The sequence below is a fragment of the Pongo abelii genome, chromosome 1 (assembly GCF_028885655.2).
Source record: "Pongo abelii isolate AG06213 chromosome 1, NHGRI_mPonAbe1-v2.0_pri, whole genome shotgun sequence".
NCBI classification, from domain to species: Eukaryota; Metazoa; Chordata; class Mammalia; order Primates; family Hominidae; genus Pongo; species Pongo abelii.
The window spans coordinates 200,396,494-200,421,366 of record NC_071985.2 but is presented as its reverse complement, the minus strand read 5'-3'; the positions used below and the strand labels follow the sequence as shown (position 1 = coordinate 200,421,366).

Here is a 24,873-nt window from a genome sequence, read left to right as displayed (position 1 = left end):
CTTCTTTTTTTTTTTTTTTGAGACGGAGTTTCGCTCTTGTTGCCGAGGCTGGAGTGCAATGGCACGATCTCCGGCTCACCGCAACCTCCGCCTGCCGGGTTCAAGAGATTCTCCTGCCTCAGCCTCCCGAGCAGCTGGGATTACAGGCATGTGCCACCACACCCGGCTAATTTTGTATTTTTAGTAGAGACGGGGTTTCTTTCTCCATGTTGGTCAGGGTGGTCTCAAACTCCCAACCTCAGGTGATCCGCCTGCCTCGGCCTCCCAAAGTGTTGGGATTACAGGCATGAGCCACTGCGCCCAATGGCTTTAATGTTACTTCTGAGCAAGTGTGATGTGATTTTGCGTGTACTAAACCTCCACCACCTGTATATAAGCAGTGGGCTAAAATACTGTCCTGGGCCCGACTGATAGAACCTCTCTAAAGGGCCGCTGCTGGGCTCTAGGCCTGTCTATAGTAGTCAGTAAGACTTCTAAGTAAAGTGAACTTTAATTCTTTAAAAGCTTGATATTTCTTCTTTAGTCGACAGTCTTTTCCACTTAAGTGTGCACAGCCTGTGTGTCCACATGCAGAGCCTGTCCTAACTCCCAGCCAGGATGCTTCCTCATCAGTCAGAGGTGGGATGGACCTCAGGATGGTCCTGGTCTAGGTGGTTCCATACCCGTCACAGGCCATAAGGAGAAAGACAGACTTCTTGGGTCAGAGCCAGCCCAGAGGTTCAGGAAACCCATACAGCTCCAGGCACTGACTCTGGGAGGCAGCTGGGGGGATAGGGTAGGGCCTCCTTAAGTGCACTGCACTTTACAGCTTACCATTAAATCATGTGAAATTGGTGTTATTATCCTCATCTTCCGTGTGGGAAAACTGAGTCCCAGAGAGGGTGGTCATTTTTCTAAAGTCACACAGTGATGGAGCCTGGATTTGAGCTGAGGTCTGTGTGGTTCCCGAGACCAGGCTCTTGCCACTGCCCCATGAGCTGCCCACTGCCTGCTCCCAAGACTACCACCACCTCTCCTCCAGGTGAGGACTGACAGCCTTCCCTGGCTGGTAAGTTTTTGGACAGGTTTGTGGTGTGGCACTTGCCAGCATGGGATATAGGACTCCAGGTAAGTCTTGGCTTCTCTCTGAACCTCATTTTTCCTCCTCTGTAAAATGAGCATAATACCATTTACCCAGCTGGGTTGCTTTGTGGATTAGCTGTGCTCATGTGTGTGCACTGCCTAGGACAGAGCTGGGTGGGCCTGTGTGTTTGTTAAAATGAATGCAACTGGCTACTGACATCTGTAACTTTAATTTAATACAAATTGATCATAACTCGTAAAATGGGCAACATTTTAAATAAAAATACTGCTGGGGTGGCCCAGATTCTGGTAGTTGAAGGCTTGGGGTAGGGCTGACAATTCGTTTTGCCCAAGGGAGGCCTGGGGGCGGGGAGGCAGCCATTGTAAGAACCCCCTATGTTTAGCTCTTCTGGCTACTTTGGGATGGTGTTTTGTGTCAGAGACCCCAAGTGCAGAATCTAGGCTCCAGGACTAGAAAGAAAAGTCAAGGCCGGGGAGACATTTAGGCTCAGTCTTGCAGCCCACTCCTCCAGTTCCCACTTCTGGGCAGGGATAGAGCCAAGGGGCAGGACAACCCTAGATGTGGACTCCACCCTCTCCCAAGTTCTTCATGATGGATGCTGTGGCAGAAAAACGCAGGTGGGGCTTGCTCCACCCATCCTAACTTCCTTCTAGTGAGCCTTTTTGTATGACTGAAGTTGGAAAGAGGAAAATGACATTTCCCAGACTCCCTTGCAGCCAGGGTTCTGGATCTGACTTAAGTTCCCCCAAACAGAATCTCTTGTAAAGATTTAGATTTGGGAACTGAGTGAAGTGGGAGAGGGGCAGGCCTCAGGACATCTATTGGCTGGCACAGACCGTGGCAGAGGGAGCCTAGTTCTGCAGTCAGCAGCTTTCTGGCGCAGTGGCTTCCTACAGATGGGAGCAGCTTTCCTGGTCACAACAGACATGATGAATCTGGCTCTGGGAGTTGTTCCTGGAAATTCAGCAGAGTCTGCTTCTCCAGCTCTTCCAACAATTTTGCAAGCCACCAGGGGCCAGGTAGTAAATCCTTGTCTAATTAAACCAGCTACAAATAGCTCTTGTTTTCTGCAGCAGGATCCTAACTGAGATAGATGCCAAGTCTGACAAGGGGTCCAGCCAACAGCTCCTCCCAGTGCTTGGGTCCTAATTACAACAACTGCTTCTGGAAGCCTCCTGCACCCTAGCAGGTCACAGAGGCCTGGCTGAAGAGGGTTGGCTGGACTCTTGTTCAGAGCTACTGGGGACCTCGATCATCCAGGGAGGCTTGTCCTGCAGTTGCTTTTAGGCTAATGGGCTCTGCATCAGCTTTGGGTATACCCTCACCCTGTCCTTGGGCCTGTGGGCAGGAAGGTGGTGGCATATGACTATAATGTGTGGACTCAACTACCAGGTGCCTTCCACAGGCCACAGCATCATCACTGACCAGCAGATCAGTGGGAAAAGTAGGAACCATATAGTTCTTGGTGTGGGGGTGGCAGGAGAAGTTGGCTCTCAGGCAACCCTAGGACCAGGTACTACCTGTGTCCACTGTGGACTGGGGTCAAGGGTAAATGGCCCATTACTAGCTTGGTCAGGGGCAAGTCTTAGGCCATGGGACATAAGAGGGTGCTGTGTGTCTTTCGGGCTGCCAACTATTGGCCATGCTCTGACACTTCCTGAGGTCAGGGCTGGGCTGGAGGGAGACACTGGAAGGTAGTCCCCTGCCCCTGAGAAGATGGGGATGAGGGTTGGGCAGGGGTTGCCCTGAGGAGAAGCCATGTCACATCCTTGGATCAAAGCTGTATCCCCATCAAGGTCAGAGCTACAGAACATCGATGCTAGAAGAGAGTTTAGGAAGTAGGGAATGCAACCTCCATTTTACAGACTGGAGGCTGGAGGGTAAACAACTGGCCTGAGGTCTCCAGTGGCCACGGTGGGCCGGAGTCCAGGTCTTCTATCTCCTGGGCAGGGCTCTTGCAGGTGGCAGTGGTTCCAGGAGGCTGTGGTCTCCTTCGGCCTGGACTAGATGCGGACGGTGTTGATCCGCAGCGGCTGAACGTTCTTGCCATTGGCGTGGCTCTGGCCAGGGCTGAAGTAAGAGCAGAGCTTGCCAGGGAACTTCTCGCGGAAGGTGTAGAGCCAGGACATGTCATCAGCATTGTAGAAGATGAGCAAGCCTTGGTCGTAGTCCAGGAAGACGCCCACCTTGTCAAGCTTGTCCCGGACGTTAAGCCGCGTCCAGGGCTCCGTGCAGGCGCTGTACTGGTTGCCATCGTGCATCACGATGCAGTAGAAGCCGCGGCTGGGCTGGATCTGGATGCTGCCCTTGCGGCTTGCAGCTTCGTGTGCCAGCCCGATCACCCACTGGGTCTTCTCCGCCACCACCACCTCCCAGTAGTGGACACCACTACTGAAGGCTTCAGAACCCAGCACCGACACCTCCACATCGAAGCGCTTTGGCGAGTCCTGCAGCGGCTGTGGGTGCAAGTTGCCGTAAGCCACAATGGTGCAGTCGTCCGACAGGATCAGGCGCTGGTGGGCTGTGCCCGGGTCCAGGGTTAGGGCGGCTGGCACTGTGGGGGTTGGAGGAGGGAGAGAAGATGAGTGGGGAGAAGGCTGTGGACCCACCATGCAGTACCTTCCTGAGGGCAGAGTTCTGGTTGGTACGCAGGAGACCTCTGACCTGCTGTGTGACCTTGAATACAAGTCTGCCCTCTCTGGGCCTCATCTTCCTCCTCTGTAAAATGGAAGGGTGGTGGTTAAGGTCCTTCCAGATATTGTCTGCAGGGGAGCAGGGGCTACAGCTGCTTATTCACTGCCTGATGCCCAGGGCAAAGCACATAGTGGGCACTGGCAAATGTTTGTTGAATTAACCAGAATGAGGCCTAGAATTGGAGAATTTTAGAGCTGGAAGGGAGCTTCCAGATGATCCAGTTGCTACTGCCCCCTAGGGGGAATGGGGAAATTGGTGAGTGTGTTCAGGTTGTCTTAACAACAGCTGGGATCCAAGGATGCTAAAGACCACGAAATGGACAGGACAGTTCTGCAAAGGGAAGTTCTGCCCCACACCTTCCCCAACTCCCAGTGATTTTCACGTGTCCCAGCAGACATTCATGTGGATGAAAAATCTTTTTTATAAGGATCAGAAACTATAACCTAACTCCATTTCATGTACAAACATGAAATAATTTTTTGCAGTTTTAATATACACTGAATATTTCAGAATGCAACCACCGTGTAAATGAAGGGAAGGCTGCATTTGTTTTGTTTGGAACTTCCCTAAGAACTGTTTGTTTTGTTGGAAAATACATCCCTAAGGGCAACACCACTGACTGAGACAACCTACCTGTATAGGCATTTGAGGCAGGATGGTGTTTTACCTATGATGAGAGGACCTGGCTGCTTTGCTAGGTTTTCTAGTGTGATTGTGGGTGAGCGTCTACATGCTGACATACAAAATATTTTCTCATTAATAATTTCCTTCTATTTTCCTTCATATTAATAGTCAGAGTATGTATCTATGTACATATACACACACAACACTTGAAATTGTGAAAAGGTTACACTTGAAATTATAAAAAGGTTATATTATCTTTGAGATATTACACATGATTTGTTATGAAAAGTAGACAATGGGTCTGAAAAGATTGAAAACCATGAATTCTAGGCCAACTCTTCCATTTGACAGATGAGGTAACTGAGACGCAGAGGGGAGACATGACAAACTTAGGTCATCTGCAAATATTGGCGGAGCCAGGACTAACCAAGGCTGTCTGCAATCTAGCGCCAGTCCTTTCTTCCAGCCAACCTCTCACTTCTGCCCCCTACTCCACTCAGGTCCAAAGCCTCTGCTTACATGGTTCCCTCCACCTCCTCCTCTCTGCTTGTTGCAACCACCCCCAGAGGCTCAATTCAAAAGGCCCACCCTCTGGGAAGCCTTCCTCGTCTCCCAGCAGATGTGCTCATTCTGTCCTTTGAAGTTCCTTTTGCTTCTTCTTTTTCTTATTTATTTATTTATTTATTGGAGACAGAGTCTTGCTCTATCCCCCAGGCAGGAATGCAGTGGCATGATCTTGGCCCACTGCAACCTCCACCTCCCAAGTTAAAGTGATTCTCATGCCTCAGCCTCTCGAGTAGTTGGGATTACAGGCACGTGCCACCACGCCCGGCTAATTTTTTGTATTTTTAGTAGAGACAGGGTTTCGTCATGTCGGCCACGCTGGTCTTGAACTCCTGACCTCAGGTGATCTGCCCACCTCGGCCTTCCAAAGTTCTGGGATTACAGGCATGAGCCACTGCACTGGCTTCTTCTTTAAAAAAAAAAAAATAGAGACAGGGTCTCACTCTGCCATCCAGGCTGGAGTGCAGTAGTGTCATCATAGCTCATTGGAGCCTCCAACTCCTAGGCTTAAGTGATCCTCCTGCTTCAGCCTCTTGAGTAGCTGAGACTATAGGCATGCATCACTATGCGCAGCTAATTTTTAAATTTTTCATAGAGATGAGGTTTCGCAATGTTGGCCAGGCTGGTCTCGAACTCCTGGCCTCAAGTGATCCTGCTGCCTCAGCCTCTCACAGTGCTGGGATTATGGGTGTGAGCCACCGTACCTGGCCTGAAATTCTTTAGCTTTATTTGTGCCCTGCTACTGGCGTGGGGTATTATCTTCTGTGATCACATTTTGCCCTATTTCCCCATTTGCACCAAGAGGGCAAGGACCGTGTACTGTCTAATGGGGCTCTCCCTTGTGTGTCCAGAGCCCAGCCCAGGGCCTGGCATGTGGCACATTTCCGGAAAGACTCACCAAATTAAACTGGCCATGTTTGTGTTGGGCAGGTGGCATGGGCTGCATCACCTGGCTCTGGGCTGGCCACACCGGCTTAGCAGGTCTGACTAAAAATTTCATGAACCTTGTTAAGACCTCTGTTTACTCTCTGCTCCCTGAGAGAGCTGATAACCCGCCAGAGGAGAAGGAGGAAAGTGGGATTGGCTTTCCTTAGCCTGAATGACCATTTCCAGGCAACAGCAAGACAGGTGAGGAAAAGTGGGAAGAAGGAATCGCCTCCATTCCTTGGGGTTTTGGACATCCAGCTCTCTGGCTCTTTCCTTTACTGGCGAAGTGGGGACATGGTTATGCTTGGCTGGAGCATTCCCCCTACTTCAGTTGCCTCTGTTGGCTGCATTCATGCACAGAAATAAGATGCCTCAATGATGGGGACTGTCCCCAACAGGAAGCCACAGCCAGTCCCTGAACTGTGCCTCTGTTTGTATACCCACTGGACCGCTGACCTATATCAAGTTCCCTCCATGATCTTTGCCAGGAGTAAGTTTAGTTTTGCATTTTACCCTCTTTGTTTCTGTCCTTTGGACTTAGAGGGCTGTATGGAAGTAATTAGCCCTGTGAATAGAGGGGTCAATGGAAACACAATCCTCTGTCCAGGGACATAGAAGACGGGGAGCCAAGAGAAGACGGACACTGAGTTGGTGGCTGGATGTTTCACCCTGTGGTCTGACGGGCCACAGGCAGCTTGTCAGAACCAGGGGCCCCCTGCCTGGTGGAATGTGCGGAATTCCCACAGTGGGGTCGGGAGGTGGGAGTGGGAGGGAGCTGTAGGAGGAGTGTGCGGTAGGGGGAAGAGCTAGATTGAGAAGAGGAACCTAATCAGACATAGGAGGGCCACCCCTATGACAGTGGGATGTGGACACACCCAGGTGTGACAGTGGAGGGGCAGAAGAGCGATGCACAGTGCCCAGGCATGAACAGCAGCAGTTCAGAGTGCTGGGGGAACCTAGACATGATATCTAAGGCGCCTGGGTGATTTGAGACCAGCAACAGGCAGCAACCCAGGCTCAGGGCAGAAGGACCGGTGCGGGGCGGGGGTACCCTTGAGCAGGTATGAGGGCTCAGCCTCAGACTTGTAGCTTATGTAGGACAATGTGAGCCACTTGTGGTGCCACTGATGAGTGGGAGGGCACCCTAGGAGGGAGACAAGGGGGCTCTCAGTGGGTCTGAGACCAGTAGACAAAGATGAGCCTGCAGATTGGAGGAAATCCTGACCCACCGAATGCCAGCCCTGGCGAGTGGACCTGCGCTGCTTGAAGCCCAGGGGACAGGATGGGTATAGGGCCTGCCACTCACTGGGCCTGCCTAGGGGCAGGGTCTGCCACTCTCTTAGGCAGGGGGTGTGGCCTGACTCTTAGGAGGCTTCTATACCCCAAGGGGTGAGGCTGGGGCAGGGCGTGGCACCCTGGCTGGAGCCACCTCCAAGGCCTTGCACGCATCATTAACACAGGGTCTTGGCTCCTGGGGCTCCTTCCCCGAGGCTAGGGCTAACAGGAGTAACAACCTTCAGACCAGAAAGGGACCTGGTAGGGGCATGGCAACACCCCTTCCCCCTCTGAGAAGTCAGTCCCTCCATCTGTCCCTCATCCGCAGGAGGTGACAGGCCCAGCAAAACAAGCGCAGTCCCCGGGGGCTCACTATTCTAACAGGTCAGAGCTCATTTCTAAGTCCTGGGACGCCAAGATTTATAAAAACAAAAAGCCAGACACTGAGGCAGCCCGTCTGGTCTCCAGGTGTGTTCTCCATCCATTTAAGCCTCCCTGAGACCTTGAGGTCAAAGGCATTCAGGAAGGATCATGGACTGTGGAGGTCCCAGGAGATGTTTCCCGGCCACCACTGAGCAATCACATTCTGCCCAAGCAGCGGAGAAAGCCCTCCCGGGGCATAGCCCAGCACAGCTGCTTGGCAGTGAGTGGATTGTGTTTCTTTGTTCTCAAGAACAGAGGCTTCGAGCATGCAGAGGCTTGACAGAACATGAAAGGCTGGCTGTCAGCGTTTTCCTCTGGCCAGGCCTTTAAAAAACCTGGTTCCTCAGTCCCTCAGATGTACAGGGTAGGCATGTGCAAAAACATCCTCACACTCACTAGCTCATGGGAGCACCACAACAGACCCAGGGGCACAAATTGTTCTAGCCATTTTTCAGAAGAGGAAACTGAGGCTCCAAGGAGATGACTCTGGGGTAAGTGGCTTGCCCAAGCTGCCACTTGGGGCGGAAGCAGAGTTGGAACTTCAGCTGAGATCTTTTCACATCATGCTCTTCCCAGCATGTGGCCCCAGAAAGCCTGTTCAGCAAGACTGGGGAGGCTGGGCTCGGTGGCTCACGCCTGTAATCCCAACACTTTGGGAGGCCCAGGCAGGCGGATCACCTGAGGTTGGGAGTTCAAGATCAGCCTGAGCAACATGTAGAAACCCTGTCTCTACTAAAAATACAAAAAATTAGCGGCGCATGGTGGCACATGCCTGTAATCTCAGCTACTCGGGAGGCTGAGGCAGGAGAATCGCTTGAACCCGGGAGGCAGAGGTTGTGGTGAGGCAAGATTGCGCCATTGCACTCCAGCCTGGGCAACAAGAGCGAAACTCCGTCTCAAAAAGAAAAAAAAAGACAAAAAAAAAAAGACTGGGGAACCATCTGTCGATTCATGATGATAATAACAATAAACAGACAGGAATCAAGTACTTACTGTTACGGGATCATTATTACAAACAAATAATTTAATCTGCATAGCTACCCTGGGAGAGAAATGCAACTATCCTTGTTTTACAGATGAGGAAACGGGGGTTCAGAGAGGGGAGTGCATTGCTCTGGGTCACACAGCTAGGCAAGGAACGTGCTGGGACTCAAAATGACTGGATTCAGATTAGCAGGGGGCAGGGAGAGCAGCCCAGGTTGGGGAGGAGGCAGGAGCAAGGCAGGCTGCTCCTGGTGTCCTTGGGACAATGGGCTGCCTGGCCTGGCTGGGGAGGCAGTTTGTGCCTGGGAGTTGGGGGATTTAGACCAGCTAGGTAGGAAGGTCACAGTTGGAGGAGAGCTTCCTAATGTTAGGCTGGGGGTGGGAGAGAGGGGTGGGAGGTGGGGGAGACTGGAAGTGCCAGAGCAGGGGAGTGACAGGTGCTGGATGGGGTTCTCAGGTGACCCAATAGGAAGCCTGAGCCGGAGGGGAGGGGCAGGCAGGAAGCTGCTAGAATCCATGGGCTAGGTCCCTGGGGGCACCCCTCCCATCTGGACGTAAAGGGCTTTGGTGCTGGCAGAGGAGCCAGACTGACTTCACAGGCCCCACAGACAAAGGAAGGGGCCCAGCCAACCAGGCTGCTGCTCTCTGAACTCCCCAGGGGCCTCTGCTCTGGGCAGGATGTTGGAGCACAGGCTGTTCCTCCCTCAGCCCCTCTCTGGCAGGCAGCTTTCTCTGGAGCAGTGGTTCTCAACTGGGCCAATTTTGCTTCCCAGGGACATCTGGCAAAGTCCAGAGACATTTTTGGTTGCTACAACTGAGTGAGGTGGCTACTGGCTACTAGCATCTAGTGGACAGAGGCCAGGGATGCCACTAAACATCCTGCAGAACACAGAGTGGGGCCCTGCAACAAGGAATGGTCCAGCCTCCAGTGTCAATGGGGCTGCGGTTGAGAAACCCTGCACTGGGGTGATGGCAAGTTCCACATCCCTTTGCTCACTTGTGAGGGAGTTGAGAAGGGAACACTAGCATCCCTATTTCAGAGGAAGAAACTGAAGTTCAGAGGAGGCAGTGACTTGTTCAAGGCTGTGCAGCAAGTTTCTTCAGTCAACAAATACTTACTAAGCACCTATTTTATATGAGGCGCTATTCTAGAAACAGAACTGAGACTACGATCCATTCATTTTTTTATGCATTCATTGACAAACATTTGCTGTGCTGGCTGCTGGGAGTGAATCAGACCTGGCCCCTGACCCTCACAGTTCACAGTCTGGTGAGTGAGGCAGCCACACAGACAATGACAAAACAGTGAGACCATGTAAGCCCAGGTTGCCTTGAGAAATCCAGGAAGGCTTCTCAGAGGAAGGGTTTATAAACTAAGATGTCAAGGAGAGTAAGAGTTGGCCATTAAAGACTAAGGATTGTGTAGAGGGCTCCAGCCAAAGGGAACGGCATGTGCAAACGTGTAGATGAGGGAGAATACAAAACGTGTAGATGAGGGAGAATATGGCTCATTTAAGATCTAAAGATGGGCCGGGTGTGGTGGCTCACGCCTGTAATCCCAGCACTTTGGGAGGCTGAGACGAAGCTCTAGGAGGCAAAAGTGCATCCGAGGCTCTGATTCCCTCCCCAGTCACTGACCCAGGACAGCCCTGGAGCAGGGAGCCTGGGGAGCCTTTTAGCCTCAGCTGCTACCTGCTCCATGTCTGTCACAGCTCGGAGAGGCAGTCCAGGCACCTCAGCCTGGCATTCAAGGCCCTATAGGATCTGGGGCCTGCCAGCTTCTCATTCTTTCTTCCATTATCTTGCTCAGCTACATGGAACCATCTTTAGATCTTTTTTTTTTGAATTAAATTAAAAAATTTTTTTTTGAGGCCGGGCACAGTGGCTCACGCCTGTAATCCCAGCACTTTGGGAGGCCAAGGTGGGCGGATCACGAGGTCAGGAGTTCAAGACCACCCTGGCCAACATGGTGAAACCCCGTCTCCACTAAAAATACAAAAATTAGCTGGGCGCAGTGGCGTGTGCCTGTAATCCCAGCTACTTGGGAGGCTGAGGCAGGAGAATCGCTTGAACCCAGGAGGCAGAGGTTGCAGTGAGCCAAGATCACGCCACTGCACTCCAGTCTGGTTGATAGAGCGAAACTCTATATCCAAAAAAAAAAAAAGTGGCCAGGCGCGGTGACTCACGCCTGTAATCCCAGCACTTTGGGAGGCCAAGACAGGCAGAACACGAGGTCAGGAGATCGAGACCATCCTGGCTAACATGGTGAAACCCCGTCTCTACTAAAAATACAGAAAATTAGCCGGGCAACGTGTTGGCGGGCGCCTGCAGTCCCAGCTACTCGGGAGGCTGAGGCAGGAGAATGGCGTGAACCTGGGAGGCGGACCTTGCGGTGAGCCGAGATCGCGCCACTGCACTCTAGCCTGGGTGACAGAGTGAGACTCCGTCTCAAAAGGTCTCGCTCTGTCGCCCAGGCTGGAGTGCAGTGGCGCGATCTCGGCTCACTGCAGCCTCCACCGCCTGGGTTCAAGCCATTCTCCCGCCTCAGCCTCCCGAGTAATTGGGATCACAGGTGCATATCAGCATGCCTGGCTAATTTTTGTATTTTTAGTAGAGATGGGGTTTCACCATGTTGGCCAGGCTGGTCTTGAACTCCTGACCTCAAGTGATCCGCCTGCCTTGGCCTCCCAAAGTGCTGGGATTACAGGCATGAGCCACCATGCCCGGCCTCCCCTGACTCTTGAACGTGCCTTGAGAGACTTTTGATGTTTGTGGAACAGAAGAATGAATCCAGCCAGATGGAAGGAACTCTGACCCCTGTGTGACCTGAGGGAGTCAGTGAGCCTCCCTGAGCCTTGGTCTCCCCAGCCTCCTTCCTGGTGTGTGTGAGGTCAGAGAATGGCCAGTGAGCTTAGTAGGTAAGGAAAGGCACAGGCTCTGGGGCCCGACGTTGGGGTTTAAGTCCTGGCTGTAGCATTTCCAAGTCGTGACCATGGACAAGTTCCTAACAGCTCTGTGCCTCCATTTCTTATTCTGAAAAAATGAGGATAATAACAGTTCCCACTTCTCAGGGAGAATTCACTTCTCTATCCAGGTCTCTTCTTTAAAGGACATCATGCCTGACTCAGGAACACACAGGGTTCTCTGCTGCCAGTCAGTTTGAATCTGCCCTTGGGGGGATCTGTGATTTTGGGAAGGCACTGATTTCCTAGTCCCAACACCTGATAAGTCTACTAGAAGCCTGTTTCAGACCTTTTCCTCTCTCTGCAAACCTCTCATCCCCTGCTCCCATCTCCACTGATGATCTTGCTTCCTGCTTCACTGAGAAAGGTGAAGCCATCAGAAGAGAATCCCCCAAGCGCCCACCAGTGCCCCACTGGCTTTGGTGCCCACTTATTCTACTTTCTCTGGGCTCCTGGAGATGAACTGTCTGGGCTCCCAGCAGAAGCTGGCTCTCAGCCATGCAGCAGATCGCAGTCAAGGCTGGGCGGCAGTCAAGGCTGTCACTCCTGCAACTTACTCTCCTACATCCTTAATTCTGTCCCCTCTACTGGATCTTTCCAGTCATCTCACAGATATGCTGTATTTCTTCTATCACAAAAAACAGCACTGCCACACTCTCTCTCCTTCGCTTGAGTAAAACTCCTTTAAAGCATTGCCTCCACCTCTCTTGGACCAGCTCCAACCAGGCTTTGGCCCCTACTGCTCCACCCAACCAGCTCTCATCAAGGCCACCAATGACTTCCCTGTTGCTAAATCTGGAGAATAGTGTCTTCTGGGTTCTCCCATGCTTGGCTCAGCAGCCTTTGTCACCGTTAGCCACTGTCTCCTGGAAATGCTTCCTCCAGGCTTCCAGGACATACCTGGGTTACCCTCCTATCCCTTTGACTGCTCCTTCTTGGTCTCCTTGGCTGGGTCCCCCTCTTGTCCCTGACTTCTAGGAGTGTCCCGGGGCTCCTGATGTTAGGGCAGCCCTCTGTCTTTTCTATCCGCCCCCACTTCCTAGGTGATCTTGTCCAGGCTCATTAAATGCTGTCCATATGCTAATGATGCCAGTGCTGACCTTCCTCTTGTATTGCTGGCTTGTCATCCCTACTGCCTTTTCAACATCAGTGCTGAGATATCTAATTGGCATCACAAACCTTACAGGTTTACAACTTCATCATTTTAGTCACTTTGGCCGAAATAATTACTATCTCCCTTGTCTTCTTTCTTTCACGCCTGAATTTGCTAATCCACTAGCAAATCCTTTTGGCTGTCCTTACAAAATATGTCCTAAATCCCACCCCTTCCCACCCCCTCCACTACCACCACCCTGCTTCACGCCCACATCACCTCTGGCCTGGATTATGCAGTAGTCTCCTAACCCATTTCCCAGCCCCCATCCTTCACCCCCTTCAGTCTATTCTCAACCCACTAGCCAAAAGGATCCTTAAAAAACTTAAACCAGCACATCACTTCATGGCTCCAAGCCCTCCACTGGCTCTCATCTCAGTCAGCATAAAATCCAGAGTTCTCACAATGGCCTACAGACCCTCGTGGTCTGGCCACTGCTACCTTCTCAATCTCTTCACTTTGACCCTCCTTCTCACTCATCTCCCTCCAGCCACGTTAACCTTCTTGCTCTTCCTGCCTGGGAAACAGAGGGAGACTGGTGAGAGTGAGATGTGCTCCTGCCTCAGGTCCTTTGCACTTGCTTTTCCCATGCCAGGAACACTCTTCCTCCAGATACCTACGTGGCTCACTCTCCTTCAGCCCTTGACTCTAATGCTTCCTTCTCAGTGTGGGCTGGTTCCTGGACCACCTGTCTAAAATCTCCATCCTGTCTCACCTTTCCCAGCCCCCTTCCTTATTCTTTGTCAGTATCTAATATGCTCTGTATTTTTCTGATTTACTTTTGTCTACTTTCTCTCTCACACCCTAGGATGTAAGATGCGTGAGGGCAGGGATTTTTGCCTGTTTTGCTCACTGTGGTATCTTCAGCACCTAGAACAGTTCCTGATGTGAACTGTTATATACCCCGTTGTGTAGAAGGAGTCTATGAAGTGTCCAGGCCTCAGTCATTTCATCTGGAGAATGGGTTTGCTAATGGAACCTATCTCATGTTTTTTTTTTTTTTCCTTTTTTTCTGAGACGGAGTCTTGCTCTGTTGCCCAGGCTGGAGTGCAGTGGCTCAATCTCGGCTTACTGCAACCTCTGCCTCCTGGGTTCAAGCAATTCTCCTGCCTCAGCCTCTCGAGTAGCTGGGATTACAGGTGCACGCCACCATGCCCAGCTAATTTTTGTATTTTTAATAGAGACAGGGTTTCACCATGTTGTCCAGGCTGGTCTCGAACTCCTGACCTCATGATCCACCCATCTCAGCCTCCCAAAGTGCTGGGATTACAGGTGTGAGCCACCACACCTAGCCATCTCATGGGGTGTTATGAAGGTCCACTGAGCTGAGTGATTGTGCAAGTGCCCAGGACAGGTCCTGGAACACACTAGGTGCTCAGCAAGGCACTCTGCTCATTCACCCCAACTGCCCCATGCTGTGTTTAGGACAGGGGGCTGGGCTGTGCTGGGACATGCCCCACTTAGCTCTGGACCAGGATAACCCATGCCTTACCTGGGTGGATGTCCTGGAACAGGGACTTCCAGATGGTGTACTGCAGGGGGCCTGTGTACTTGGAAGTCGGGAAGTCTTCATATGTGAGGTTGGTCTCATGGATTTTTCCCTTGAGCCTGGAAGGAGAGCAGGAAAGGGGGCTTCACCAGGGACTGGATTCCTGCACCAATGCCAGGGGCCTCGCAGCCACCTTCAGGGCAGCTGGCATAGGACGTGGTAATGAGTGAGAAGTCTGTGGGACTCAGATTCATGTGCCTGCTTATGCTGCTTCTGGCCTGTCTAACCATTCCCTCAGTCTTCTCATCTTTAAAATGGGTGCTATGCTAGCATCAGCCTTCTAGGCTTTTTGTGAGAAATACATGGCATAACATATGCAGATGCTCAGCACAGTGCTTGGCTCATGGTCAACGCCAAATTCATGATCTTAGCAATCAGTATTGATCACCAACAAACCAATGACTAAGTGTTATTACTACTAAGGGAAGATTTGGGGTCACAGAGACCTAGGCTTGAATCCTGGCTTACCAGTTACCAGATGGGGGGCCTTGGCCAACTGATGTAGCTTTTCGGAGCCTCAGTTTTTTTCTTTTTTTTCTTTTTTGTTTTGAGACGGAGTTTCGCTCTTGTTGCCCAGACTGAAGTACAATGGCGTGATCTCGGCTCACTGCAACCTCTGCCTCCTGGGTTCAAGCAATTCTCCTGTCTCAACCTCCTGAGTAGCTGGGACTACAGGCGCCTGCCACCATGCCTGGCTAATTTTTGTATTGTTTTTTTTTAGTAGAGAGGGGGTTTCACCATGTTGGTCAGGCTGGTCCTGAACTCCTGACCTCAGGTAATCCACCTGCCTCGGCCTCCAAAAGTGCTGGGATTACAGGCGTGAGCCACCGTGCCCAGCAGGAGCCTCAGTTTCTACATGCATGAAATGATGATGACAGTGGTAACTTAATGACTTTCAAAGGGACTGAGAGGGTTACAGTAATATAAAGCCTTTATATAATAACACGTAATGCCAACATTATCACAAATAAAATAATATGTAATATATTTATAATATATGATTGTAAACACTATTAAATGTTACCTATCTGTAATGTATACAGAATATATTACATATATAATAATGTAAATACATGAAGTCTTTATTCCCAGATCCTTTCTCTCCTGCACCCCTAGAGCCAACACAGCAGGGTCAAAGTGGCTGCCCTCTAGATGGTTTTCAAACTGTGTTCCTCACCATTGCTGCTGCTCCTCTAGTTCAAGCCTCATTGGCTTCATACTCAAGGCTTCATGCTCCTACCCATAGCAGATGTCCCATAAATGTTTGATGAAGATTTGAATGAAAGAATTCTCTGCTAAGGATCCCATCTGCCTCCACTCCCACTGCCCAGCATGGGTCGAGGAGGGGATGGTCAGCCGGGGAGGGCCCCTGGCAGGTGGCACTTACCGCTCGGACAGTGAGGCCACCCCAGCCAGGAAGGTGTGCCGGTCGGTTTCGGCCAGCCGCTCCTGCAGGATCTGGGCTCCCTCCTGCACCTTGCGCAGCTGCTGGCTGTAGCGCTGGACTTTCTGCTCGATGTCGGTCAGCGTGCGGGCTGTGTCTGCCTCCAGCTCCTCTAGCATGGCCTTCTGGCGCTCGCGCAGCAACCGGTGTAGCCGCTCGAAGGCCTCACCAATAGTGGTCCGCAGGCTCTTGGTGGAAGACTGTGGGAGACAGTCGTCAGGGGTTATGGCTGGGGGAGCAGATGGGGTGATCTCTGGGTGAAAGGAGGAAATCGAGAGCCTTGACACACAGAGAGGAAAGGGTGGGAAAGGGCACGCGTGGTGGGGGGAATGTCACATGCAAAGGCATGGTGGAAAGGATGGGCATGTTCTATGTGGTCCATTAAATAGCTAATGAAATGGCCCAGGTGAGAAAATGAGGCCTGAACTAGAGGAGCAGCAGCAATGGTGAGGAACATGGTTTGAGAAACATCTAGAGGGCAGCCTCTTTGACCCTGCTGTTTTGGCTAGAGGGGTACAGAAGAGAAAGGAGCTAGGTATAATGCCCAGGTTTCTGGCTTGGGGGTAGGAGGGATGAGGGAGCTGGAGTGAGGGCTAGGGGACAGGGTGAAGATGTTCTGTCAGGGACATAGTGAAGTCTTTATTTTTTTTTAAATTTTTATTATTATTTTTTTGAGATGGAGTTTTGCTCCTGTCACCCAGGCTGGAGTGTAATGGCACGATCTCGGCTCACTGCAACCTCCGCCTCTTGGGTTCGGGTGATTCTCCAGCCTCAGCCTCCCTAGTACCTGGGATTACAGGAGCCCGCCACTATGCCTGGATAATTTTTGTATTTTCAGTAGAGATGCGGTTTCACCATGTTGGCCAGGCTGGTCTCAAACACCTGACCTTAGGTGATCTGCCCACCTTGGCCTCCCAAAGTGCTGGGATTACGGGCGTGAGCCATCGTGCCTGACTGAAGTCTTTATTTTAAAAAAATCATTCATGGGGCTCATTCAGGGGGCTCAAGGAAAGATGACAAGATCACAGACATCAAAGAGCTTTGTAAATTGCAACATGTTGAGAAAACCTTGGTGGTTACTCACTGTGTCCTGTTACCTCTAGGACCCTCTGGCTAAGGAACAAGAACTGGTGTTTATGGACAGGATCAGGGAGGTAAGCATGAACTTTCATGGTTTTCTCTGCCCCCAAGGGCACTGTGAGGCTCAGGAAGGGTGAAGTAGTGAAGGGCACAGGTTTGGTGCCCGACGGTCTGCGTAAGGATTCTAGCTCTGGGTCTCTAGCTATGGCAACGTCAGTTGCCTAAGAGCTGTGAACCTTAGTTTTCTTATCTGTGAAAGGGGTAACAAAAACTGCATTGTAGGATTGTGGTGAAGATGAAATGAGGGGGTGTTGTTGTGCGCACTCCAAGGCGCAGAGAAAGAGCCTGGTTATTGAAGACTGCAATTCTAATAAGTGTTTCCTGGAAGTCTTCATTGAGAGACGGGTTCTGAGCCCAGGCCTGAGGGATGGGCAGGATGTCAGTTGGGGGTGGGGGGAACAGGCAGAGGGAGCCGCATGAGGAAGGGCTTAAGTCAGGACGACACGGGCTACAGAAGTGCGGCCAGGCTGTAGCAGCATGTGGGGCCTGCCTCTGCAATTTTACTTTGTGGGATTCTGGCTGGGAGTTCATGGAGTCAGAAACCCCACTGTGTTCAGTGCCCAGGGCTCTGTGGGAGGCTCTACAAAGGCTCAATTAGGGCCTGTTCCCTCCCCGACGCGCGGCTGCTGGCCTGCAGGAAGAACTGCTGGCGGCGGGCCAGCCTCGCTGCGCATGCCCACCCAGAACGCCAGGCAGACAAAGGGGGGTGGACGAGAGGCTGGGGATGCACAGCCAGGCTGCCATGGCCTTCCTGAGCCCCCTCACCCGGGGAGGGTGGAGGCCTCTGCAGCGGCATGTTGCTGACGGGGAAGGTGGGGTCCGTCATCCCTGTACCACCTGGAGCTGCCCTCCACAGGTGCCCAGACTCCACAGCTGCTCCTCTGGCTCCTCTTTAGACCACTCTGCAGCACTTAGCCCACTGGCCACCCTCTCCTAGTTGAAAGTTCTGCTTTGCCTCCCATCTCTGTGACTGCTGCCTCTCTGCCTCCCATGTTCCTCGGGGCTCATCCAGGTCAGCGCCTTCCATCCTCACCCTCTACACCCACCCCCATTTTCAACTTGAACTGCTTTAAGGATGGTTCCCAAGTCCATATGGATGGCCTTGCCTGTCTCCTGAGTGCCACACCCATTTTTCCAACAGTCTCCCCAACACATCCCCCTGGGGTCCCACCGGTCTTTCCAACTCACTTGGTCTACAAGTCAACTCTTGTCTTTGCCAGCAAACTCACTGTCAGAGTGATCCTTCTAAAGTGCCAACTGAATCACAGATGATCCTGAGTTTAGGAACCTTCTTTAGCTCCTTGACACGTAGTAAAATGCCGAACTCTTTAGTCTGGCATTCAGGGACCTTCTCAATTTAAACCTAGCTTACCTCCCTAGTGCCACTGCATTGCAACTCCAACTGCCTAGAATGACCCTACCTAAACCCTGTATTCAATTGGCAAACTCCTACTCATCCTGCAAGACCTAGCTTGAAAGTGACCTCTTCAGAGATAACTTTCCTCTCTTTCAGGCAGTTGGATGTTCCCAGAGCCTTTTGTCAACAGTCTTAATACATTGTCCCACATTTTCTGTCTCCCTGGCTAGTAAGTGGGCCCCTGCTGGGTAGGAATGACATCTCCCTCGGCTCTGCACCCCTGTGCCCATCCCAGGGCCTGGTACAAGACTGGCAATCAGGAGTTGCTTGAGGGGCGAAGGAGGGAAGGGTCTTGTCTGAGATTGCTCCGCAGAGCTGGGTGTAGGCTCCAACTTCTTTCCAGGCTGGGGTTTCAATGTCTCAAGGACGAGAGAGGATGGGAGGGAAAGGGGGAAAGGCAGGGACAGGGCAGCCAGCAGTGGAACATCAGAGTGACAGCCACCCCTGGAGCCCCAAGTACATTCCCGATGAGTCCTACTGACCTACCTGGCTTGCTGACTACAAAGCCATAGCTCTTCCAGGACACCCCAGGAGACATCCCAGCTGGAATATGCACTGGGCTCTGACAGGACTGGATGGTAAGCTCCCAAGTTACCATTTTCTAGTTGTGGGACTTCAGGTTGGTCCCTCAACCTCTCTGTGCCTAAGTTTCCTCACTGATAAAATTGAGATAACAACAGTTCCTACCTGGGATGATTTTTTTTCTTTCCTGTTTTTTTGTTTTTGTTGTTTTTTATTTTTTTGAGATGGAGTCTCGCTCTTGTTGCCCAGGCTGGAATGCAGTGGCTCGATATTGGCTCACTGCAACCTCCACCTCCTGGGTTCAAGCAATTCTCCTGCCTCAGCCTCTTGAGTAGCTGGGATTACAGGCACCCACCACCATGCCCAGCTAGTTTTTGTATTTTTAGTAGAGAAGGGGTTTCACCAGGCTGGTCTTGAACTCCTGACCGCAGGTGATCCGCCTGCCTCAGCCTCCCAAAGTGCTAGGATTACAGGTGTGAGCCACTGTGCCCGGCCGATTTTTTTTTTCTTTTCAATCACTTTTTTTATAACTACTTATTGTGTGCCAGACACTGTGCTAGGTTTTAGGGAATCCTGCTCTCATGGAGGTTACATTCTTGTGAGGTTGGCAGGATAATGAAAGGGAACACGATTCTCAGCACAGAGAAAAGTTCTGCTCAACTGGTGCACCCCACTTATTCTAGTTCTTTCTAGGGCAGAGTCACCCTTTCCCCAACCCCCTCCCTTCAGCTCTGTGGCTGGGGAAACAGCCCCCACCCCAACCCACCACATCCCTTGGAACACCCTGGGGCCTGGAGGCGCTGGGGCCCTTTCAGAAAAACACCCTGCCAAGAATGCATCACCCCACCAGGGCCTCGACCAAGGAAAACAGAGGGCCTGAGGAGGGAGATCAGACAGGCCCTCAGGCCGGGCCATTGGAGGGGCAGGCGCAGCAGGAAAGCCGAGTCAGGCACCAGGTGAAATATGACCTCCAAAGCATCCATAGGCATTTCTTGTATAAACACCCCAGTCCAGACAGGAAGTGGGGCTGGGGGAACTCGAGGGGGATGTGGCCCCACAGGACCCCCCAGAGGCAGACAGATGGAGAGGAAAGCGGGGGAGGAAGAGGTCAGTGGAGAAAAACAAAGAGGGTGTGGGACGTGGAGAGAAGAGAAGAGAGTGCTGCTGGGGAGAAGGAACAGCCCATAATACTCCGCTCTCATCCAGAGAGAGGCTTCCATTTGCTTCTCATCATCCAAGAGGTACGGAATCACCCGACAGATGGGGAAACTGAGGCTGTGGGAAGCAATGAGGCCAACATCCTGTGACTGTTTATCATCTGTTGCCCTCCTGAGGGTCCTGCCCAGAGGCAATCTGGAATGTTCTGTGAAGAATTGTTTGTCATGACCTTCCTGAGACCCCACAGTGGGTTGGTGGCCAAGCTGGGGCATAGATCTGGGTTTCCAATGGTGTCTCCAGGCCTCGGGATGACCTCCAGAGGCCCAGCGCATTCTTAAGGCTCTGCTGCAGCTCCTACTGACAGAGCGGGGTCAGCCTGAAATCACCCCAGGCCTCACGACACAGAGTCACTCTGTACAGTGGGGACTCCACCCGGCACCTTCTAGTCCCAGAGTGCTGGACTGAGCCTGGCAGTCCCCACTGGACAGGTGGGAAGGCTGGGGGCCCAGAAAAGCATGCAATTTACCCAAAGTCACACAGTGAGTTAGTGGTGGGATCAGAACCCATGTCCTTCTCAGGTCAGTGGAAAGGTCTGTTTGTTTGTTTATTTCCCAAACCACGGTAGCCAGAGACTGCAGAGTTTGGCCCTACCTTTCAGAGTCCATATCCCATGGCCTGAGCTTAAGGGGAGATGATACCAGGACTGGGCCACCTCTGGAAGGCTTCGTGGGGACATGCTCAGGATTGACTCCTAGGCAATGGGCTTATTCATTCATTCATTCATTTTAGAGACAGGGTATCACTCTGTCACCCAGGCTGGAGTGCAGTGGCATGATCATGGCCTACTGCAGCCTCAAACTCCTGGGCTCAGGCAATCTTCCCATCTGTCTCAGTCTCCAGAGTAGCTGGGACTACAGGCATGTGCCACCACGCCTGGCTATATTCAATTTTTTTTTTTTTTTTTTTTTTTTTTGGTAGAGAAGGCATCTCGCTATATTGGCCAGGCTAGTCTCAAACTCCTGGGCTCAAGCCATCATCTTGCCTCGGCCTCTGAAGAGACTGGGACTACAAGTGTGTGTCACAACACCAGGGTTGGGCGTTTTTAATAAGGGGATAGGAAGAAGAGACTGAGCACATTTCCCGGCCCTTCAGGAGGCAGGGGGTTTCCGGAGGGTCCCTGGACCCGCCTCAACTTCCACCCAAAGTGGGAAGGGAGAAATGGCCCCATCCTTAACAGAGGGACCAGCCCACATCCTTGCAGCCAGTCATGATGGGGTGGGTCCCGCCCCATTTAACTTCACGGACGCCCTACCCTCTTCCCCACTCTGCCCTTCTCACTCCAGGTTTGGCTCCTTGAAGCCAGGTTTCCACTGCACACCCGAGGCCCCGCCTCTCTTCCCCAGATGGCCCCGCCCCTCTAAGCCCTGCCCTCATCTCTGCCGGCCCCACCCCGGCGCCGCGGCCAGGCTCACCTTGGTCTCCGCCAGTTGTCGCTTGAGCAGCTGCAGCGCTTCGGTGTGCTCCCGCTCGCTGTCTTGAAGGGCCTGAAGTTGCTCCTTCAGCTCCCTCTGAAACACACCAGGGCCGGGATGGGGGCGGGGGCCACGCCTGGCCCAGGCATTCAGCCCTGACCACTGCCAGGCGCTGGGGGTTAGCCTGGCCTCTGTCCCCAACCTCCAACACTTGCCTCCCGTCACAGTTCAACCACCAGCAAGTCCTGTAGAGTCTGTCTCCTAAATACCTCCAGAATCTGTCCATATCTTTCACTCGCATCTTTGCAACAGCCTCCTCCTCTTTGTTCACCCTAGAGGCTTCTGTGACAATCAACCTCCACATACACACTCTCCGGCTCCCCACACTCGGCCCTGGATCTCCGCTTAGAATTAAGGCAGGGGTCTCCAACCCCCAGGCCACAGATGGGTATTGGTCCGTAGCTTGTTAGGAACCTGGCCGCACAGCATTAGATGAACCATGGTGGGGAGGGGCAAACCATCTGTATTTACAGCCGCTCCTCATCGCTGGCATTACCACCTGACTCCACCTCCTGTTGGATCAGTGGTGGCATTAGATTCTCACAGGAGCATTAGATTCTGCACATGGGAGGGATCTAGGTTGCCTGCTCCTTATGAGAATCTAATGCCTGATGATCACTCACTGTCTTCCATCACCCCCAGATGGGACTGTCTAGCTGCGGAAAAACAAGCTCAGGGCTCCCACTGATTCTACATCATGTTGAGTTGTGTAATTATTCCATTATATATTACAATGAAATAATAATAGAAATAAAGTGCACAATAAATGTAATGCACTTGAATCATCCTGAAACCATCACCCCACCCCCAACCCCTGCGGTTTGTGGAAAAATTGTCTTCCATGAAGCTGGTCCCTGGTGCTAAAAAGGTTGGGGACTGCTGCTCTAAGGAACCAAAGCTGTACCAGTCCAATGCTACAGACTAGCTGCCAATGTTCTCTGAGGGCTACAGTGGGCTGGGCACTGTTCTTAGCTCTTTGCTTGTATTAAATCACTTGGGCCTCTCAGTAACCCTAAGGGAGGCACAATTATTATCTCCATCTTCTGATGGAGAAAAAGATACAGAGAGGTCAAGAAACTGGCCCCACAGCATACAGATAAGCATATAACGGTAAAGAAGGAATTGGAACCCGGGCAGCCTGGTTGTGGAGACCATGATCTTGATGCCAGGTGACACGTTTTCTACCATGATGACTCCTGCGATGAATAACAATAAATCCACGACACACAAGATATCAAAATTTTAAATAAAAACATGATCAGCATCACTGATTTTTCCTTTGTCTCAGGTTCCAATGTGGCTCAGCAGAGCACTGTTAGTGATCCTGGCCTTGTTGGAAATGTTGAATTTTGTTCATCGTGGGTTTTTTGCATTAATTTTGATTTAAGAAATATTGCATTAAATACTATTCATCTTGATTGCTGAGTTTGGGGCACCCTCTGATCCCACCTCTGTCTCTAACACCCTCCCCCATCACTCCCATCCAGCCAGTGGCCTTCTTCCTGTGCCTCCACCATCTTGAGCTCGTTCCAACCTTCAGACTATGCCCTGGCTATTCCCTCTGGCTGGTGGCCTCCACTCTCAGAGTTTCTCATGGTGACTCCTTTGTACCATTAACTTAACTCAGATGCCACCTCCTTGAAGAGTCTTGCCTGACCACCCCACACACAGTGGCACCTCCTCATACCCTGTCACGCATCTGGATTCACGGTCTTCCTTGCACCTTCTGCTGTCTGAATATATTTGACTGTGTTTATTGCTTGTCTCCTCACTAGAATGTGAGTTTCATGAGAGTAGTAGGAATCTTGTCTGGCTTGTTCCCTGCCTTATGCTCAGGGACTCAGTGATTATTTGTCAAGTGATAAATGGGGTATGGAGTTGAGTACTCCCTAGCACAGGGTCCAGCTGTCTGCAGGCATTGAGAATCTAGCCTATTGTATTATTGCCAGTTGTTCTCCTGTCTGTCTCTCCTTTGTCCCCGTATTGGCCCACGAGTCCTCCAGGGCGGCTCCTACTGCTCCCTCTCCATATACCTCACACCCAGCAACAGCCTGGCACTGAGATGGGACTCAATGACGCCTGCTGCGTGAATGAAGTTCCTGGAAATGGCCTCTGAGTTCCCCAGTCAGCCTGGGCTGTGAGCAGTGCCAGGAAGGCTGACTTACCTGTTCACATCCACCTCCCTCCCACTCATTCAGCTTGTCAGACCAGGGAGGGCCTCGGTAAATGTCTAGTTCAATTAATTTTACAGACTAGGCAGCAACATGGGAAAATATTCATGATGACATGCAGATGGAAGAATGCAGGAAACAAAATTATCTTTGATTACTATCAATTATTCATTTAACAACTATTTCTTGGGCAACTATTATGTACCAGGCACTGTTGAGGCACTGGGATTATGGCGAAGGACAAGACAGACACAGTCCCTGACCATAGGGACTAGTCTGGTGGGGAAGACAGACAACAAACAAGGAAAATAATAAAGGAGCAAGGTTACCAATATGGTGTGTCCTGCAGAGAAAATAAAGCAGTGTGAGATGGAGGGGACTTTAGGTAGGGTAGCCAGGGAAGGCTTCTCTGAGGAGGTGACAGCAGAAGGATGAGGAGGAGCCAGCCATGAAAATGGGGGTAAGATAGAAAAATACAAGCTGCTTGTTTTGAGAGCCCATGCTGATGCAATGGTTGGAACTCTGGCAGCCATCTCAGGCCATGAGGCAACTGTAAAGACCAAAGTCACAAGCTGAAACCAGAAGAGTAGAAGGAAGAAGGAGCCCGAGTCCCTGATGACTGTGGGGCTGCCACACCATTGGTTTACTCAGTGACATGCTAGGAAGCTGGCTGTCTGAGAAAAACTTTTTTTTTTTTAAGCCCCAACAGTGCCAATTTCCATGGTGTAAATGTTCCCACTCAAGTGGATTTCAAGCTATCAGTGTGAAGTAGTAGTTGGACTTGGCACTGGGATGAGATGCACACAATCAGCTCTCAGGAGCCAGTGCAACCTGCTGCAGCACACCCTACCTGGAGTCCTTTCCTAGAGACTTGTCTTACATGAGAGAGAAATGCACCCCATCTGACTGCAGCTACTTCAGCCAGGGCTCTGTTACTAACAGCTGAAAGTCATTCCTAACATTCGTGTGCAGCTTGAGCGGATACAGTCCTCGAAGCAGAGGAATCTTGTTTGCCTAAGAGAGTAGAAAGACTGCTCCTCAGGTGCCTCTGACAGCCTTGGGCTATCCAGCCTGGGACACAGTGTGGCTGAGAGGCAGATGTTGAGGAGATGGGCTGAGTGCTACAATTCTCCCCGTGGTAGTCCCCATGGGTCCACAGAAGACCCAGCCACCCAGGCAGCTCTTCAGGATTTCTGAGAAACTGCCTTGGAGTCTGTGTTCCTCACATTGCTCAGGGCACTCAAGAAAC

General features: G+C 51.6%; 2 protein-coding genes across 6 annotated transcripts in view; one reads left to right on the top strand and one right to left on the bottom strand.

Annotated features, from left to right (window-relative positions):
* Window positions 1–24,873, top strand: part of AZIN2 (antizyme inhibitor 2) — a 90,267-nt gene that overhangs the window by 62,999 nt on the left and 2,395 nt on the right. For 2 of the 5 annotated variants that reach the window (XM_054538214.2, XM_054538215.1), the window contains exon 10: window positions 16,788–16,838. In XM_054538214.2, the coding sequence (XP_054394189.1) occupies window positions 16,788–16,838 (51 nt within the window). Of the gene's footprint in view, window positions 1–16,787; window positions 16,839–17,680; window positions 18,234–18,337; window positions 18,449–24,873 lie in introns of those variants that run through there. The other 3 variants (XR_010136250.1, XM_054538223.2, XM_054538224.2) reach the window with 3 other exon arrangements.
* TRIM62 (tripartite motif containing 62) overlaps window positions 1,274–24,873 on the bottom strand; it is a 36,754-nt gene continuing 13,154 nt past the window's right edge. The window contains exons 2-5 of the mRNA XM_024251552.3: window positions 21,394–21,489; window positions 15,628–15,884; window positions 14,184–14,299; window positions 1,274–3,638 (exon numbers count right to left, since the gene is read on the bottom strand). Of these exons, the coding sequence (XP_024107320.1) occupies window positions 3,088–3,638; window positions 14,184–14,299; window positions 15,628–15,884; window positions 21,394–21,489 (1,020 nt within the window). The 3' untranslated portion in view covers window positions 1,274–3,087. The remainder of the gene's footprint in view (window positions 3,639–14,183; window positions 14,300–15,627; window positions 15,885–21,393; window positions 21,490–24,873) is intronic.